Here is a 14,864-nt window from a genome sequence, read left to right on the forward strand (position 1 = left end):
GAATAATTAATTCATGGATTATTATATTCGTACGCGGCATACAATTGATATTTAACACAGACAAAGTTTAGAATTATGGGTTCATTCTAAACTCTATCCTTAGCAGTAAACCTGTATCTACACGCAGATATCTTCGTCCACTCGTTCGCTTCTTCCCTTCAAGGCGAATACGCAGGCGGCGATAGGAGCCCGGCGGAGTCTTCTGCCGATATAGATAAAGGTTCAGCATAGCTACGACCAGACGATCTCTGATGCGATCTCCTTTTCGGTTTGGAGAGAAAAAGATTGAAACCAACGGCGGCAACGGACGACGTACCCGCAGCAACCATCAGATAAAAACAATAGCCAAATCTGATATTGTTTCCGGATATATCGTGGAGCAACCAATACCAAAAGCCGCAAACCATTACCGTGGTAATAACTGAAACGAAAAGCAATTCAAATAGAGGCTCCTTTTAGATATTCAGATTCTGTCTCGCCTGCTATGACATTGCCTACGCTGTTGTGACGAAAACAGGCGCCCTTCTGTCGGGGATAACCAAGACTGGCAATAGATGATGCTACACTGCAGACAATGCCGAGTAGAATAAAAAAGACTATCGACCCGGCTATAGGCGTCTGGCTCGAATCTATGAAAAGACCTTGAGGTATGCAGGTACAGTAATAGTTATTAGTACATAAATTATTAACATTTCTTTATACCCGTGCTTTCAAGTCTCTCGCAGAGTCTTACCAACGTTAAAAAGGCCGTAGAACTTCTCGTTTACGCCGTCGTACGACGACCAGTGACTTTGGGAGAGCGCGACGGCGGCGAGGATCACGTGAACGACGCTGAAGACGACGGAGCCTAGTTGGCGATCTCTTGACGGCTTAGGATGACGTGCGGCCGCCATTTGCATCATGTAGAGCTGTTGGGAGTCCATCTCCGTCGTTCTACGAAGCGAAAGTGACGTTAAAGCTTCCGGGAGACCTGGGCGTAGTCGAAGCCGCGCGTTAGTCGGTAACGATGTAAACAGGAAACGCACGCTAGCGACGAAACAAAAATGGCCAAACAAGGCGTTTTCGGCGGAATTCACATAAGCCAGGAGACGCACTTCAAAATGAGCAAGAAGATCGCTCAATTGACAAAAGTAATCTACGCTCTTCACACGAAAAACGACGAATTCGAAACGATCGCCAATCTGGAGCGAGTGGCGCACGAAGAAGAGCTCGAACAGCTCTCCAAGCAGGCCCAATCGCGCGTCGAGGCCCTAAAAGACGCGATCAGTCGAGAAGGAGAGTACAGGATGCGAATCGAAGCGCTCGAGGCGAGCGTCGGCGAACACGAGCGCCTTCGCAGCGTCGCGCTCGCCGAATTCGCCTCATTCAAAGAGGAGCGATCGCGCGAGGCGTCGCGCGTGGAACGACGTCACGCCGACGAAATTCGCAAATTGACCGGCGAAGTGAGCGCGGCGCGCGCTCAATTCGACGCGCGTCTCGTCGAATTTCGCGAAATCGAGGCGAAGCGGAAGGAAGAACTCGACGGTCGCATGGTCAAAATGGAGGAGCGCGTGACGTCAGAAAAGCGGAAGTTGGAGCGAGAGGTGGAGAGGAGAGTGCGCGATTTCGAAGAGGAACATCAGAGAAAAATCGACGAGGTCGTGAAACGGGAGAGGAATTTTAAGGATAAGGCCATCGAGGAGACGAGTCGCAAGTGGAGAGACGAAGTCGAACGCGTGAAGGAGAAGTTGAAGGTGGCATTGGAGAAGGCGAAGTTGGTCAAGGACGGCGAGCTGGAGGACTTGCGTCGAGCCAACGGAGAGTTGCAAGCGCGCATTAGCGACTTGGCGAACGTGGCGGAGAAGAGAGAACGGGATTCGTCGAGTTTTTGGGATCAGTTGCTCGAAGAGCGGAAGGCCGGCGAACGATTGAAAGGAAAGTTGAACGAAGTCGAAGGGGAGCTCATTGCGCGAGAAGAGAAGTGGAAACAGCAAATAGCGGAACTGAGGCAGAGAGCTGGTAAGTGTATAAGCACTCGCTGATTGTATAGTGGTCTCTCTATTTTTCCTCCAACTGTTGTGTATCGCGTAGGCGAACTTGGACGTCTCCAGGCGCAGTGCCATTCTCAGGAGGGCCGCATAGCCAAGCTCCAGGCGGAACTCGGCGGCGCCCACGATCGGATATCGTTTCTGGAGAAAGAGAATCGACGTTTGGCCGTCACGAAAGACGAAACGACCGAAGAGCACGTGGCCAAGCTGAGAGCATTGGAGAGAGAACTGGAAAAATTGGCGTGGGACAAGCGCGAGCTGAAAGCCCAGTACGCACGCGAATTAGAAGCGGCGCAAGTGCGCAGTGGAAGCAGGGAAGAGGAGCTGAGGGAATCGTTTGGGGAGGAGGTGAGACGATTGAAAGAGAGCCACGAGAAATACGTGGCGAATTTGAGAGACGAGGAGGCGCGATTGAGAGCTAAGGAAAGGGAGTTGATGGAAGAACGTTTGAGAGCGAAAGTCGGCGATTTGGAGAGTCGGATCGAGGACGAAGTGAGAGAGAAAGGGAAATTGGAAGACGAGATGAGGAGGCGAGTGAGAGAGAAAGAAGAGGAAGTGGGAAGAATTCGCGCGCTGGTAGAAGAGCACGAAAAGGGACTCGGAACGGCCGAATCGCACGTGAACAATTTAAAAACGGAGTTGAATAGGCTTAGAAACGAATTGGAATCGCGCAGAAAGGAATTGAAGGAAGCTGAGGGTAGAGCCAGTGGATATCTGGTATGATGGACTTACATTAGATATTTCTTTTTGTAAATTTTTTGCTCTGTTTAGAATCAGATCAAGAAGCTGCGGGTGGAACACGAGAAACATGTTGAGGATCTAATGAGGCAGGGCAGTACTGAAAGAGACTTGCTGGCTAAGCAGTTGGACGAGAAGTGGAGTGAACGCTTAAGGTGACTAAGAAAGGGAAAGGATTTTCTGTGTGAGACGTTCTTTCTGTTGCAGATCGGAGCTTAGTAGTTTGAGGAATCAATTGAATAAGCAGTACCGCGACGACAATAGACAGGCACTGGATCATTTGACGAAATTGAAAGGAGAAGAAATGGAAGAGATGCGGAAATATTTGAAGAAGCAAATTGCGCAACTCACTGAAAAGGTTCTCTACTTTTCAAAAGTCGTAACGTTTTCTTCACGTGAGCGTCTCTAGATTGAACTTATGAGTCGTAGTCGCAACGAATTTGAGATGAAATCAAGCGAAAACGAACATCTTTTGAAGCAGAAATACGAAGCAGAACTGGACGTCATAAGAGCGAGAGCGAACGAAGAGAAACGCGCTCACGCGGAGAAAACGGCATCGCTGGAAAACTCGCATTTGGCCTTCGTAGAAAAACTGACCCAGGAGCACCAGGCTTCTCTAAAAGTCACTGATACTCCCAACGATTTAGCCCCAGTTGAAATCGTTTGCTTCCTATAGGCATTGGAGACTCGTCTCCTTCACAACTACGACGAAGAAGTTCTAGAACAGCGAAAGGCAAACCGACTCGCTTTCGACGCTCTGAAAGATCAATGCGAAAAACGAAGAATTAACGAACTCGAGGCATTGGAAAAAGACAAGGAGACGGAGATGAGTACGGTCGTACGACGAGAGCAAAGGATCGCGCGATAGAGGGAGGCTTGCTTTGTTTTTAGTTCATTTGCGTCAAGTTCTCGTCAGTGAAAATGAAGCGGCTTTGGAGAAGCAGGCGTTGGCTTATAGGGAGCAAATACGCGAGGTCGAATCGGCTTGGGAAGAAAAACTGAACGCTATCAAGCAGCGAGTGAGTTGAAAGGCTATAAGTGAAAGATTCTTCTAAATGTTTTGATATCTAGCTCGAAGAAGAGAAGCAGATGAGCGAAAAACAGCAGATGGAATTGAGAGACAGAGAGTTCAAACTTCAGAGCACTACTGACGAGCTGCGCGACTTCAAACGCAACGTCACCGACTTGAGTCGAGAACTACAGACCAAAGGAGAAGAGATTCTTCAAGCGAGAAGAGAAGCGGAGCAGAAAATTCGGTAATAAAATAATAAATCGTCGCTTTTGACCTTGAAAAGTTTTCCTCTTTTTGCCAGGCGACGAGAGGCCGAGCTGAGCATTTTTCACGAGCAGGAGAAGCTTCGATTGAACGAAGAACGCGAACGAGAAGTCGCGTCTGTCATGTACAAACTCAACGAGACGCGAGTCGAAATGGAAAATCGAATATCTGATTTACAAGCGCAGTAAATCTAAAATTTTTAGCTGGGGAGGTGCGACGTAAATTTCGGGGTTTTTTTTCTTTGTAGGGTGTACGAGCTCGAGGAGCTGTACGCTGCCAGGGATTCTCGCCCCGAAGATCTCGATATGATCGCTCAATTGCAGTGGGCCGTTAATGAGCGAGATGAATCAATACAAAGACTATCGGTAAGGGAAAAAAAACGAAACCCGGTGGTAGAAAGGACGACAATAACGGCGTGTCTAGGAAGAGAAACGAGTATTTGAACTGGAGCTAATCAATCGCGAGGACAGCTATAATAGAATTTTCAAAGTCAATCCGCAAGTCGGCGTTCTGGATCCTCTCAGTTCGAAGCGAAAGAAATCCGGTCCTCGTCACGTCAGCGCGCCCACTCTCGCCGCAAACGCGCCCGTCGGAGTGCCGACGCGTCTCGCTCCCTTGCCCGGCGGCTCGCCCAAACACGAGCACCGTCTGCGCAAGGCGAGACCCCTACCTAACGCTCTTATCGACCAGAACCCAATCAAGTCGTCGTCGTCGACGACGACAGCGGAGCAAGAGACGGCGGCCGTATGATCGGATCACGTAACCACAGAAAATCGCTCTCTTCATATATTGTATTTTTTATACTTGGATCACTATTGAGCCGGCCATGACGTCGTATGCCGCACGGCCAGGCTTGTTCATTAGGACAGTAAGATACATAGGAAATAGCATAGTCTGCGACATGTTTTTTAGTATGGCTCGCGATACAGATTGACCCAAAGTCATTTCGCTTCCTGGATACACCGACATCCTCAGGCTCTGATTGGTTCGCATTTGGACCGTGTCACAGGAAACGATTCGAATGCCGACGAACAATTTTCCAATCGTTCCTCCCCAGATGTACGTCAGTAAGGTTTCGTAGGCGATCACCATGGCAGCGTGCGCCAAAATTGCCGTAGTGATGGCTTCGATATTTTCAATGAACATCTCGTCGTCAACGACGACGACGCCGTCTTCGGTCAATTCGAACAGAGACAAGAAGGGAATCGTCGTTGGAACGCCAATGATGGATATAATGACGAAGTATCGGAATAGGACCATGATGACGAAATCGATGACTTCGGCTGTCAGTCTTTGACCGATTGACGCCTTGTTCGCTTCGACTCCGTACGGAAGGACGACGACGTCGATCGATCTTGTTTGTGGGGCCGGGGGAGTGGTGGGCTGCGAAAATTGCGGCGGGCGTTCGTCGTGCTGTCTCGGTTCTGGTTGGGACGGTGGAAGTTCTGCTTGGGATTGAGTTCGAAAGTATTCCATCCACTGTCGTTCGAGTTCCGTCGTTTTTTCGGGCGATTGGTGGTGGTGGTGGTGGTGTTGGGGAGCCCTTCCACCGTTCGCTGCCCACATTGCTTGCAGGTAGGAACTGTAGTAGTAGCTGAGCGAACTCCAGTACCAGTACTCGTAGGAGCCAAGCCGTGCGGGAGCTGCAGTTCGGTCCATTTGGGCCGTGACGTCAGCGAAAAAGTATTCCCAAGTGCGCTATCGCCCCAAGGTGAGACGAGTACAGCACAATGGCATCGGATTCTGCCGCTCCCTCGGCCGAAGAGTGGTCTCAGCTAAAGGAGAAGTGTCTGTCGTACGACAAAAGTCTTCAAACGCTTAAGAATCTGTCGAAAAAGGGTGCGAAACGTCAGATAATGCCAGTTTTCGTAGTGAGAGCCGCCGCCGCCCCGTTTCTTTCGTCTCTAGCTCTGATCGAATTCGAGCAGCTGAAAGCAAAGTACAACGAAGTCCGAAACGACGTAAGAAAGAACACGCTCGCCTTCGAAAAATCGAGACTTTTTTCCTCTCAGCTCGCGAAAGAGAGAAACGATCATTCTTCAGCGAAAAAGCAGCTCAAACAGCTTCAGGAAGAAATAAAGAAACTGAAGCACAGTAAGCGCACGGCTCCCAACTGCGACGAAATCTCACGCTCTCCTCTCAGACACGGCGAAGGCTTTCGAAGAATACGGAGAACTTCAAGCCAAATTAGAACTGGAAAAAGAACTGAGAAGTCACGCCGAGTCGCTGGCGTCGGAGGCGAGACGACTTCAAAATCTTTCGTTCACAGAGCCTGAAAAAAAAATTTGTCTCGCGGTTAATTAATAAACAGGTTGTGAATAAGAACAGGAAGTTGAGAACGGCCGGAAAGTCGTTGTTGGAATTGAATGTAGAACGCGGAAAGGAAGCTGTGAAGGATTTGACTGTGTTGACGGAGCCCGAAGAGGTAGACAAGTCTCAGCGGTAGAGTATGGTACAGTAGTACACGACTTTTCATCTAGGGGCCTGAAGACGTGTCTTCGAAGCTCGAAGGTACGGTACAATACTGCAGTCCCTTTGTGTATTTCTCCTTCACTTCGTTTTCGCTTTGACCAGAATTGAACGACCAAGTTCACGCTCTGACGCAGGAACTGAAGACCACGAGGCAGCAGCTCGTCGACACTACGACGACGCTTGAGGAAACTCAAAAAAAGGCGCGCTTGCTCCATTGACTGGAATTTCGATAGTCAATGTCATTCTCTGTTCCAGCTTGTCGAGCAGCAACCAGCTGGTATGACAAAGGAGCAAGAGGAACACCTGAGAAAAGGTACAGACAGTAGGAGCAGTTGAATCGTTTAATTAAAACCGATTCTTTTGCCATTTATTCAGTCTCGCAAATGGCTTTTGATGAGTATCAGAAGATGCAGGAAGAATTGGAGGTGCAGAAGGAATGTCGCGAACAATTGGAAGAAATTACGGCGGAAGTACAGGCACGCGATTTTCTCCGCAGTCGAGCATACTTTCTCTCGTAGGTCGTTTCGGAGAATCGAGCCATAAGACGCAAAAGTCACGCTCTCTTGACGTCGGCCAACGACGATGAGAGAACGAAGAAGCTGACGGAAGAGGTGGCAAAGTTGAGCAAGGAGCTCGAACTCAAGACGGTCAATCACAAAAGAGAGGTCACAGCAAAGGGCACAGCTCCTTTTCCTCTTTCGTAATTCTTTCTTTAGGTGAACACATTGAAAGGAGAGATTGAGAATCTGAAGAGGCCGAACTATGCAAACAAAATTGCAGGTACATACACACTCAGTGATCTCTTCACGTAGCAACAACCCGCTCCTCCGTCTTGTTCTGATAGATCTCGAAGAGAAGCTTGCTACCACGAGAAAGGGGCTGGAGATGATGGAACGCAGAGCGGAGGCAGCTGAGCACAAAGGTAAAAAAGTTCTCGTAATAAAGAGTGCTCTATAGTGAGCTAGCTGTATGTAGCCTATCAATTGGAAACAGCAAAAGCGGAAGCTGCTTCAGCTGCTCCATCTGGCGATTCTGGTGCGGAGGCGGCGCCAGCACCGCCGCCTCCTCCGCCTCCTCCTGTGCCGCCTCCGCCACAATTCAAACCAATCAGGTAATGTTCTTTGCTTTGGTGCCCTTTTCCTGTGTTTATTCGAATTCTTCAGTGACATATTGAAAGGAAAACCGAAGAAACCGAAGAAGGGAGGAAAAGCCAAGGGTTCCCAAGATCCGCGCGTCGATGCCATGGCTGAGATGATATCGCGAATCAATAAAGGCGTTGCTCTTAAGAAGACGGAAGTTGTTCCAATGGCAAAGGTGGGGAAAATCCGTTTTACCTAAAATAAAAAAAAAATGATTTTGTTGTAGAAACCGAGCACTGTCGATGCATCCGCCATGGCTCAGCTCGCCTCTCAGTTCGTAAGATTTGTTTTTTTCCTCGATTCGACGGGTGGGGAGGAAAATTCGAGTTTTTTAGAAATTGAAGAAGCGATCGACAGTGGAGGCTCCTAAGAAAGAACAAGCGACTGCCGTCTCCGACGAGCTTGCTAAGAAGCTGCGCAGAAGAAAGGAAAAACAACCGGACGGTAAAGATCAACCAGATTGGGCTGGTCCCGAAGAGCCACCGGCGCCGGAATCGCCCGCTATACCAGAAGAAGAAGAAGAAAAAGGCGCCGACTTGCCCTTGTCGCCGCTTACCCGCCACTTGGTCGATTACACAAAGCGCGTGGAGGACGAGGCGAAAGCGGCCGAGGAAGAGGAGGCGCTCTATGATGAAATTGGCGTCGTAGAAAATCTTCCTCCTGCTCCCGAAGACATTGTCTATGACGATACGACTGGTGATGGTAAGATTGATGTTGGGGGCCAAACGTACGACGTTCCGCGTCCGGGAGAGGAGGACGAGGTGCTGTACGAAGATGCGACAGAGATCCTTCCTCCGCCTCCTCCTCCTCCACTCGAGGAAGATGATACGTACGCGTCTGTTTCTTGACGTATGGCCGCGTTTTGAATCGTCGCTGCTATGGATTTGCCTGTCGCTGGGATTTTCATTGATGTATTATTAGGAGGTTTGTCCGTTTTCACGCGCTTTGGCTTTTAGTTAGTGAGAAATTAACGGAGTCAAAGAAGCGAGCAAGCGTAAGTGTTGCGAGGTAAGAATTGACGAACAGCTTTTTGTTTATTTATTCGTCTCTTTCGCGGAACGGGGACACCAGAAAAGAATTGCAAGAAAACTACAATCTACTACACAGCTAAGAGGTTGCTACTATAATCGTCTTTCCCTTTGGATTGTCGAATCGGTCCATCGTCTGCATTGAGAACATGAAATAGATTGAGACGATGAAGATGAAAAGAAACAGGGAGACGACCAAAATGCCAGACCACAGTGGAGTCGAGAAATACCCAATGCAATCATCCACGTTGTCGCCAAATCTTTCACTCTTGGATCCAAACATATGAATCTACAATTCAAAGGTAAAAACCCCGTGAAGGAACGTTGATGCTGTGTACTAGTACCCCTCCCCCTCATGTGTGACTCGCATCTATCTAACCCACCTGGAGATCTTTCATTTCCAGATATTCTGCAGCAGTGTAATTTGTGGTATTGGCGCTGTAGATAATGGAAACTCCGCAGTGAAAGGAGAAATTGTACGGCACACCTTCAATCGCATTCTTCAGAAAAACTCTCGTCAATATGCACCAAAGAGTGATGAGTACTGCCTTACTATGTAGTCTTCTGATAGGACCGGATTGGGAAGCAAATTCACTGTACTAAAGGTGATTCTGCCAACTTTCCAGTAGTCGTCGGTTCCATTGGTTGCATTGAAACTGAAGAAAAAACAGGTCAGGAAGACAGGCAAGCACAGAGATAGATCTTCACCGGAATTCAATATTATCAGTGTCATTGAACGGAACAGTAAACGCCAGTCTGCAAATATACCAACGTGCGACAACGAAAAAAGGATAGTTTCGCCTCACACTCTGCTTGTGGTTGTGCAGGTAAGAGAGCCATTAATCATCTGACTGAACTGGCTTTCAGATACACACTGACCCGAACCCGACGAGCAATTACGCTGCATGGTAAACGAGTCGGCGTAGAGCAAAGCAACCTCCAAAGAACAATCCGAATCTCCCACTGCTTTCACAAACACTGCTGTCTTAGGGGGGCTTGGTGGAGCATCGGTTGCACTGTCGCTCAGCAAACGACGCTTAACCTAAAGACAACAACAGTCAAATCATTCGTTTATGTGGAGCGGCTGCTACCCTCTCAGCAGAATCAGCTGCGAAAAGGACTGCATATCGTTTCCCAGTCGCCTCGAGTTTATTCGTGAGATTTACCAAAGCCTCTGTGAGAAATAATCACTACATAGAACACAACTAAAATCATAACAGTAACCAATTCTTTTTCCAGAGTGAATGTCCGAAACGTCAGGAAGACTAAAAAGGAGAATCGTTGTACTGCGATCACAGCCCTCAAAGCATTCCCTTTTACCTTCCCGTCCATTTGAGTAGGTATACCCCATTTTGAGTTATTCCGTCAAGCAAGTCTAGTACGGTCTATCTATATCCAGAAGGGATCTCGTTTTCTCTGGCTAAACCTGCATCGTTGCTGATTCGTCTAATTTCGTCGCCAAAGTTTTGACGCAAGGAGTCCCTCAGAATAAGCGTGTCGTCTCGTTCGATCAATTCGGATTGCTTTCGATGCCACCAATCATCCTAAAGCGAAGATCATTCGTAAGTCTGTCCTTGACTCCTTCTTCCCGTAGAACCCACTTCTTCTGCCGCGCGGACAACGACGATCACGTCAAATTTCGATACGTATGCGTCGTAGTCGCTCGAAGAGAGAATATCAGCTCTAAAAAGGTATGCTGGAATAGACGGGACCCCGTCGGGGAACCCTCAACTCTTTCTCTTGCGTCAGGGCGACGAGAGAAGCCTCGGAAAGCGATGCGAGACAAGCGAATGATAGAAACGAGAACAACATGAAGAAAACGACGGCGAGGCAAGTCATATGACCAAAAGGAAGCACGTGCCGCCTACGACAAAGTGTCTCATGATGGCTCCTCCTTCTCATTCGTATTCGCTCCTCTTCTTCGTTCTCAGCAGCCTCGTAGTGTCTCATAATGCAGCAGAGGCACCTCCAAAGTGCGTAAAATAGCTTCGCTTGTGTCAATGACTAATTTTCTCTGCAGTATCGTCGTTTTCATGGCGGGTAGTACTCTTCGCTAAAGGTTCGCGCCTATTCGAGCTCAATTTTTCGTTTTCAGACGACCAAGACGTGTTCTTGGGTGGATTGACTCCTATGACGCAGACGACAAAGTTGCTGATGAACGAGGGAGCCGAATTTGAGAATTTCTGTAAATCAAAAAAAAAGAAACCTCCACAAAAACCGTATTTGTAATGAAATCAATGCGTTTTAGTTGTCACCACGCCAGTTTGCTGCCCATCAAGGTAAATCAACAAAACCTTTTTGACACCTAACATAACAGGTTCAATATTCCTCTTTCAGGACTGCCACTCTTAGTGGACTCTATGCCCACAATCTCGACGATCAGAAAGAAGGTCTGTCTTTGTCTAATCTGTCCATGCATGCATACACGGTCTTTGTTTTTTGCTAGGCTGGTGCGGCAATTTCGCTTCGCGCGAAAACAACACGTTCGCTCTCTGGCTTCAGGAGTACGGCTATCAGACGGGTCTCTTTGGAAAATACTACAATTCGTATGGGAGCTTCTGCAACAAGAATATACACGTTCCAAAGGGCTGGACCCGCTGGTTCACCATGTGCAACGACAACAAATTCTTCAACAACTCGTACGTCTACACACAATGAAAACAGATATAACGAAGATCCTCTCTTTAGTTTTAATGACGATGGTACTATGGTGATACACGGTGATCAACCAGAAGACTACATGACGAGCGTGATAGGTAATAAATCGGTTGAATGGCTGGACAAGGTCGCTCGAATGAAAGGCGTCGAGGGAAGCTCGGTTCCATTTTTTGCTTACATTGCCCCGCACGCACCGCATGTGCCAGCTACGCCCGCTCCCTGGTACGAACACACGCTACCGGAAACGAAAGCGCCAAGGCAACTATTTGCAAAATGGTGTATTTATTTTTTGAGGTGATCTAACGTTTAGAACTCCCAACTGGGGTTATCACGGTGCTGATCACCATTGGGTTATTCGACAGCAGCCCGAGTTTACTGACAATCTTATTAAGTTCTCCGATGATCTCTTTATGAGGAGATGGCGATCTCTGCTCTCTGTCGATGATCTGGTTGCTGCCGTTGTGGTAAGACGTTTCTTTGTCTCATCGATTGAAGATAAATTGGCTTTTAATTAAAGGACGTCGTCGATAAAGCTGGACAACTCAATAACACCTACTTTCTTTATACGAGTGATCACGGATACAATTTGGGGCAGTTTCGATTGCCCTCAGGAAAATTTCAAGTTTATGATCACGACATAAGGTAGGGAGAAATAAACTTCTGCGTAACTTTTTTTTTGAACGTTGTATGTGTGCAGGGTTCCTTTTCTTATACGAGGACCGGGAATTAAACCGGGAAGTAAAATGACTCAGGTCGCTTCCAATGTCGATATCAGTCCAACAATTCTTGATTTGGCTGGAGTGAAGCCTCGGTATGAATTAGACGGAAAGTCGATGGTAAACGAGTGTACAGTACACGCGAGTTGTTATTGAGGCAATAGTTTCGTCTTTTTTACAGAAACCACTACTAAGCGACAGTGACACATCTGTGCAGTGGAGAGACATGATGCTTATTGAATATTGGGGACTTGGCTACGTTCGTCGAGGCCCATGCAGGAACGTAAGGGAAAAAAAACGTGGGGATTTTTTTCTTTATACTGCGGTACTAGGGTACGTCTCCCTGCCCTAACGACGACGCTCTCGAGGATGCTCCGTCAAATACCTACTCGGCGATCAGAGTGATCAATTCAACTACCAATGTATAGAAGAAGTATGCTATTGAAATTATCAATAGTTGATTTTGATTTGCAGGTTTTGTACGCTGATTTTCGTCCTCGACAAGAACTGGCAGCAATGAGCAGTGCGAATTTTTCGGAATTTTACAATCTTCTCAACGATCCATATGAGATGCACAATTTGGCAAACGATCACGACGCCGATGTCGATCACTACAGGCAGCTACTGTATCAAGTTGCCTTGTGCAAAGGCACTCAATGCCCGTGAAATTTTGCAGCTCCTCTTTTTTTGTACGTTTGTTTTGTTCACACAGGCTCACGTGAGGTTAGGACTGTGCCCGGATTGCGTACGTTCTCTCATGGAAACCGTCGATGATCGGCTCGAATTTCGACTCTATCCAGACGCAAGACACGCTCTCGATCTCCTTCAGACTCGAAAAACGTACGCGGATTATCTGAGACTTCTTTCGAGGAACTACATCTGGCAAAGTGATCCCGTGCAGATCGACGCCGTCGATCCCGCAGACGAGGCGTCGATTCCGACTCTAAGGGGCTCACTCGACTGCCGAGGAAACGTCGAAGACGAATGGTTCGTCGTCTATCTTCTAGTCAAACTATCGGAAAAGGACGAAAATCTCGTCGTCTCCGTATGGGATTCCGACGGCCAATTTCTTCTCATCGAAGCCGCCCACTTTCTACCCGCGTGGCTCGAACCGGAAACGGCGACCAACCGCGTGTTCATTCACCGAGGAGCCGTACACATTCTTCCGCCACCTCGTACTCCGGCCGAAGTCACCGTCTATCCGACAGGAACTCCTGACTTGAAAGCGGCTCTGAGCTTGATTCGAGGACGACACGTGATCACTGAAGCGGCCCATCCCATACAAACGATCATAGGAAAACGAGTTGCCACCTATCCTTCATCAGCGGAGAGTTCCGCGCATTTTGCGCACGCTTACGTTCCGGCAAAAATCGCTTTCGTCTTCGACACGAATCCTCAGTTGATATCCCACGTTGTTCGTGCTTTCGGCGAACGCGATCCGCTTGATATGAAAGCCTGTTTGACGATGAAACACTTTCCGCCCGTCAACTGTGTTACGTATCGAGTTCAGTTCTCCAGACGTCTCTACGCTCAGCTACAACATCAGAAGTTCTTTCCACCGAGCCGATCTCCGTGGGCAAAACTGGGCCAGGGAGTTGCCTCGTCCAAAGCGAAGGATCTCGGCGTTAAAATTGCGTATGGGTTTGAGATTCTCTGCTCGCAGTGCAACGGTGGCGGCGAAGAGAGTTCCCTAGAATGGCACCAGTATGTCGCTTCTTTACATCGAAAGGGATACTTTGAAGGTGAAATGGAAGGGTCTCGAAGGTATCGCGAGCTTGCGGACGCGGCTAGGGAATATTTTGATGAACATCTAAAGGATGCTGTGAGAAAAGTTCATCCTGGGATGAAAGTGCTTGACATTGTTGGGGAGTTCTCCGCTGGCGGAAAAACAGTTGAAGAACGTTTGTTGCTGCCTGAGAGCGATGACAGTTGGCTGAGCATTGACGTCGGGGAGCTTGATCAGTTGCTGAAGGAACGGGCTGGACTTGGGGAAGTCGATGACGAAGAGTGTCTTGATGCCATAAGTGCCATGAAGCAGGGAGTGAGGCAATTCGTAACCAAGGTCTCCGGTTTTGAGGGAGCGGAATTGCCAGGCAAGTCCAAATTAGATCAGGTTCAGTTTGACGCAGATTCGTTTGTTGACGTGCTGGAGAAGGTATTGAAGGGAAAAGTCGACGAACGTTATTCTAGCGACGAAGATGACGGCGACGACGAGGACGACGATATTGGTTTGGACGATATGAGTGAAGAGGACGACGATGGACCAAGAGAATCATTGAAGGGATACATGGAAGACTTAGACAGAGAGCTGGCAAGTACAGAAGTCGGCAAGAGCTTTGAGAAAGTGCCTCGGGAAGAGAGTGATCGAGATGCAGCTGCGTCGCCTCCGCCAACGGTCGACATTGATCTGAATCTTGTGAAAAATATTCTGGAGTCGTATTCGTCACAAGATGGACAGGCGGGACCGGCATCCAATTTGCTTGGTGCAATGGGAATCACTATTCCTGTTGAGGAAAATTGAGATGACACCAATCTGCTGTTTGTGAGTGACAATGGGTGAGTAATGAAGCCTGTCACTTAATTAAATGTTTACGTTCAGATGGGACAGGCGTTAGAAAGGACGAGTTCAAGATTGAAGGAAAAGACATGTTTGCATGTTTAGATAGTGCATGAAGTCTGCAGAGCGCCAGTCCTTTGCCTGCAAACTGTCTCTTGTCGAAATTTATTCTTAATATAATAAACATAAAATAGCATTGTCTGATGCCCGTATGTCCGGGTAGGGTAAACATTGAAAATTCCCGTATACAGTA

At 48.1% G+C, this 14,864-nt stretch overlaps 7 protein-coding genes across 9 annotated transcripts; 4 read left to right on the forward strand and 3 right to left on the reverse strand.

Moving 5' to 3' along the window:
* Positions 1-10: 10 nt before the first annotated feature.
* Positions 11-985, reverse strand: LOC136192220 (uncharacterized). The gene is made up of 3 exons (XM_065980747.1): positions 734-985; positions 480-629; positions 11-421 (listed from the first exon to the last, which is right to left on the reverse strand). Exons 1-3 carry the CDS (start codon positions 921-923, stop codon positions 159-161), a joined length of 603 nt encoding a protein of 200 aa, XP_065836819.1. The 5' UTR covers positions 924-985; the 3' UTR covers positions 11-158.
* LOC136192204 (protein FAM184A-like) lies at positions 125-4,945 on the forward strand. Its single transcript, XM_065980727.1, has 12 exons — positions 125-647; positions 716-1,998; positions 2,071-2,744; positions 2,799-2,920; positions 2,973-3,123; positions 3,175-3,387; positions 3,442-3,595; positions 3,657-3,784; positions 3,837-4,021; positions 4,079-4,225; positions 4,289-4,406; positions 4,465-4,945. The coding sequence occupies exons 2-12, from the start codon at positions 1,044-1,046 to the stop codon at positions 4,789-4,791; spliced, it is 3,174 nt and encodes a 1,057-aa protein (XP_065836799.1). The 5' UTR covers positions 125-647; positions 716-1,043; the 3' UTR covers positions 4,792-4,945.
* Positions 4,799-5,731, reverse strand: LOC136192216 (protein FAM8A1-like). The gene has a single exon (XM_065980743.1). The coding sequence runs from the start codon at positions 5,698-5,700 to the stop codon at positions 4,840-4,842; it is 861 nt and encodes a 286-aa protein (XP_065836815.1). The 5' UTR covers positions 5,701-5,731; the 3' UTR covers positions 4,799-4,839.
* Positions 5,722-8,591, forward strand: LOC136192207 (shootin-1-like). Its single transcript, XM_065980730.1, has 16 exons — positions 5,722-5,880; positions 5,950-6,002; positions 6,054-6,135; positions 6,185-6,279; positions 6,353-6,466; positions 6,522-6,552; positions 6,616-6,713; positions 6,769-6,826; positions 6,889-6,983; positions 7,032-7,178; positions 7,230-7,293; positions 7,358-7,435; positions 7,489-7,624; positions 7,677-7,827; positions 7,879-7,929; positions 7,988-8,591. The coding sequence occupies exons 1-16, from the start codon at positions 5,772-5,774 to the stop codon at positions 8,498-8,500; spliced, it is 1,875 nt and encodes a 624-aa protein (XP_065836802.1). The 5' UTR covers positions 5,722-5,771; the 3' UTR covers positions 8,501-8,591.
* A 76-nt stretch (positions 8,592-8,667) lies between these two features.
* LOC136192212 (uncharacterized) lies at positions 8,668-10,519 on the reverse strand. The gene is made up of 11 exons (XM_065980736.1): positions 10,413-10,519; positions 10,282-10,363; positions 10,107-10,224; positions 10,001-10,055; positions 9,905-9,945; positions 9,772-9,854; positions 9,487-9,722; positions 9,389-9,436; positions 9,234-9,336; positions 9,064-9,180; positions 8,668-8,969 (listed from the first exon to the last, which is right to left on the reverse strand). The coding sequence occupies exons 1-11, from the start codon at positions 10,517-10,519 to the stop codon at positions 8,760-8,762; spliced, it is 1,200 nt and encodes a 399-aa protein (XP_065836808.1). The 3' UTR covers positions 8,668-8,759.
* LOC136192211 (N-acetylglucosamine-6-sulfatase-like) lies at positions 10,061-12,723 on the forward strand. Of its 2 annotated transcripts, XM_065980734.1 has the most exons (14): positions 10,061-10,371; positions 10,430-10,653; positions 10,701-10,720; positions 10,776-10,865; positions 10,929-10,959; positions 11,018-11,070; positions 11,127-11,319; positions 11,369-11,596; positions 11,649-11,802; positions 11,856-11,980; positions 12,036-12,174; positions 12,236-12,337; positions 12,387-12,476; positions 12,529-12,723. In XM_065980734.1, the coding sequence occupies exons 2-14, from the start codon at positions 10,520-10,522 to the stop codon at positions 12,718-12,720; spliced, it is 1,551 nt and encodes a 516-aa protein (XP_065836806.1). In that variant the 5' UTR covers positions 10,061-10,371; positions 10,430-10,519; the 3' UTR covers positions 12,721-12,723. The 2 variants fall into 2 exon arrangements, with proteins under 2 accessions (XP_065836806.1, XP_065836807.1); XM_065980735.1 differs by lacking the exon at positions 10,061-10,371 and having other exon boundaries at positions 10,419-10,653.
* Positions 12,724-12,811: 88 nt separating this feature from the next.
* LOC136192208 (protein ecdysoneless homolog) lies at positions 12,812-14,801 on the forward strand. Of its 2 annotated transcripts, none has more exons than XM_065980732.1 (2): positions 12,812-14,610; positions 14,663-14,801. In XM_065980732.1, the coding sequence occupies exon 1, from the start codon at positions 12,812-12,814 to the stop codon at positions 14,573-14,575; it is 1,764 nt and encodes a 587-aa protein (XP_065836804.1). In that variant the 3' UTR covers positions 14,576-14,610; positions 14,663-14,801. The 2 variants fall into 2 exon arrangements, with proteins under 2 accessions (XP_065836804.1, XP_065836803.1); XM_065980731.1 differs by having other exon boundaries at positions 12,812-14,596; positions 14,654-14,801.
* The last annotated feature ends 63 nt before the right edge of the window (positions 14,802-14,864 follow it).

Source organism: Oscarella lobularis, chromosome 10 (assembly GCF_947507565.1).
Source record: "Oscarella lobularis chromosome 10, ooOscLobu1.1, whole genome shotgun sequence".
NCBI lineage: Eukaryota > Metazoa > Porifera > Homoscleromorpha > Homosclerophorida > Oscarellidae > Oscarella > Oscarella lobularis.

Bases quoted from the DNA above. Each gene is read 5' to 3' on its own strand.
- LOC136192220 (XM_065980747.1), bottom strand. From the start codon at position 923: ATGGACTCCCAACAGCTCTACATGATGCAAATGGCGGCCGCACGTCAT. The intron at 630-733 runs GTAAGACTCTGC...GTCTTTTCATAG, and splicing joins CTACGGCCTTTTTAACGTTG to ATTCGAGCCAGACGCCTATA. The intron at 422-479 runs GCGAGACAGAAT...TTTTCGTTTCAG, and splicing joins CGTAGGCAATGTCATAGCAG to TTATTACCACGGTAATGGTT.
- LOC136192204 (XM_065980727.1), top strand. From the start codon at position 1,044: ATGGCCAAACAAGGCGTTTTCGGCGGAATTCACATAAGCCAGGAGACG. The intron at 3,388-3,441 runs GTCACTGATACT...TGCTTCCTATAG, and splicing joins AGCACCAGGCTTCTCTAAAA to GCATTGGAGACTCGTCTCCT. The intron at 3,596-3,656 runs GTACGGTCGTAC...CTTTGTTTTTAG, and splicing joins AGACAAGGAGACGGAGATGA to TTCATTTGCGTCAAGTTCTC.
- LOC136192216 (XM_065980743.1), bottom strand. From the start codon at position 5,700: ATGGACCGAACTGCAGCTCCCGCACGGCTTGGCTCCTACGAGTACTGG.
- LOC136192207 (XM_065980730.1), top strand. From the start codon at position 5,772: ATGGCATCGGATTCTGCCGCTCCCTCGGCCGAAGAGTGGTCTCAGCTA. The intron at 6,467-6,521 runs GTAGACAAGTCT...CTTTTCATCTAG, and splicing joins TGTTGACGGAGCCCGAAGAG to GGGCCTGAAGACGTGTCTTC. The intron at 6,827-6,888 runs GTACAGACAGTA...CCATTTATTCAG, and splicing joins AGAGGAACACCTGAGAAAAG to TCTCGCAAATGGCTTTTGAT.
- LOC136192212 (XM_065980736.1), bottom strand. From the start codon at position 10,519: ATGACTTGCCTCGCCGTCGTTTTCTTCATGTTGTTCTCGTTTCTATCA. The intron at 10,056-10,106 runs GTTTAGCCAGAG...AGACCGTACTAG, and splicing joins ACGAATCAGCAACGATGCAG to ACTTGCTTGACGGAATAACT. The intron at 8,970-9,063 runs GTGGGTTAGATA...TTTGAATTGTAG, and splicing joins TGGAAATGAAAGATCTCCAG to ATTCATATGTTTGGATCCAA.
- LOC136192211 (XM_065980734.1), top strand. From the start codon at position 10,520: ATGACCAAAAGGAAGCACGTGCCGCCTACGACAAAGTGTCTCATGATG. The intron at 11,320-11,368 runs GTACGTCTACAC...TCCTCTCTTTAG, and splicing joins AACAAATTCTTCAACAACTC to TTTTAATGACGATGGTACTA. The intron at 11,981-12,035 runs GTAGGGAGAAAT...GTATGTGTGCAG, and splicing joins GTTTATGATCACGACATAAG to GGTTCCTTTTCTTATACGAG.
- LOC136192208 (XM_065980732.1), top strand. From the start codon at position 12,812: ATGGAAACCGTCGATGATCGGCTCGAATTTCGACTCTATCCAGACGCA.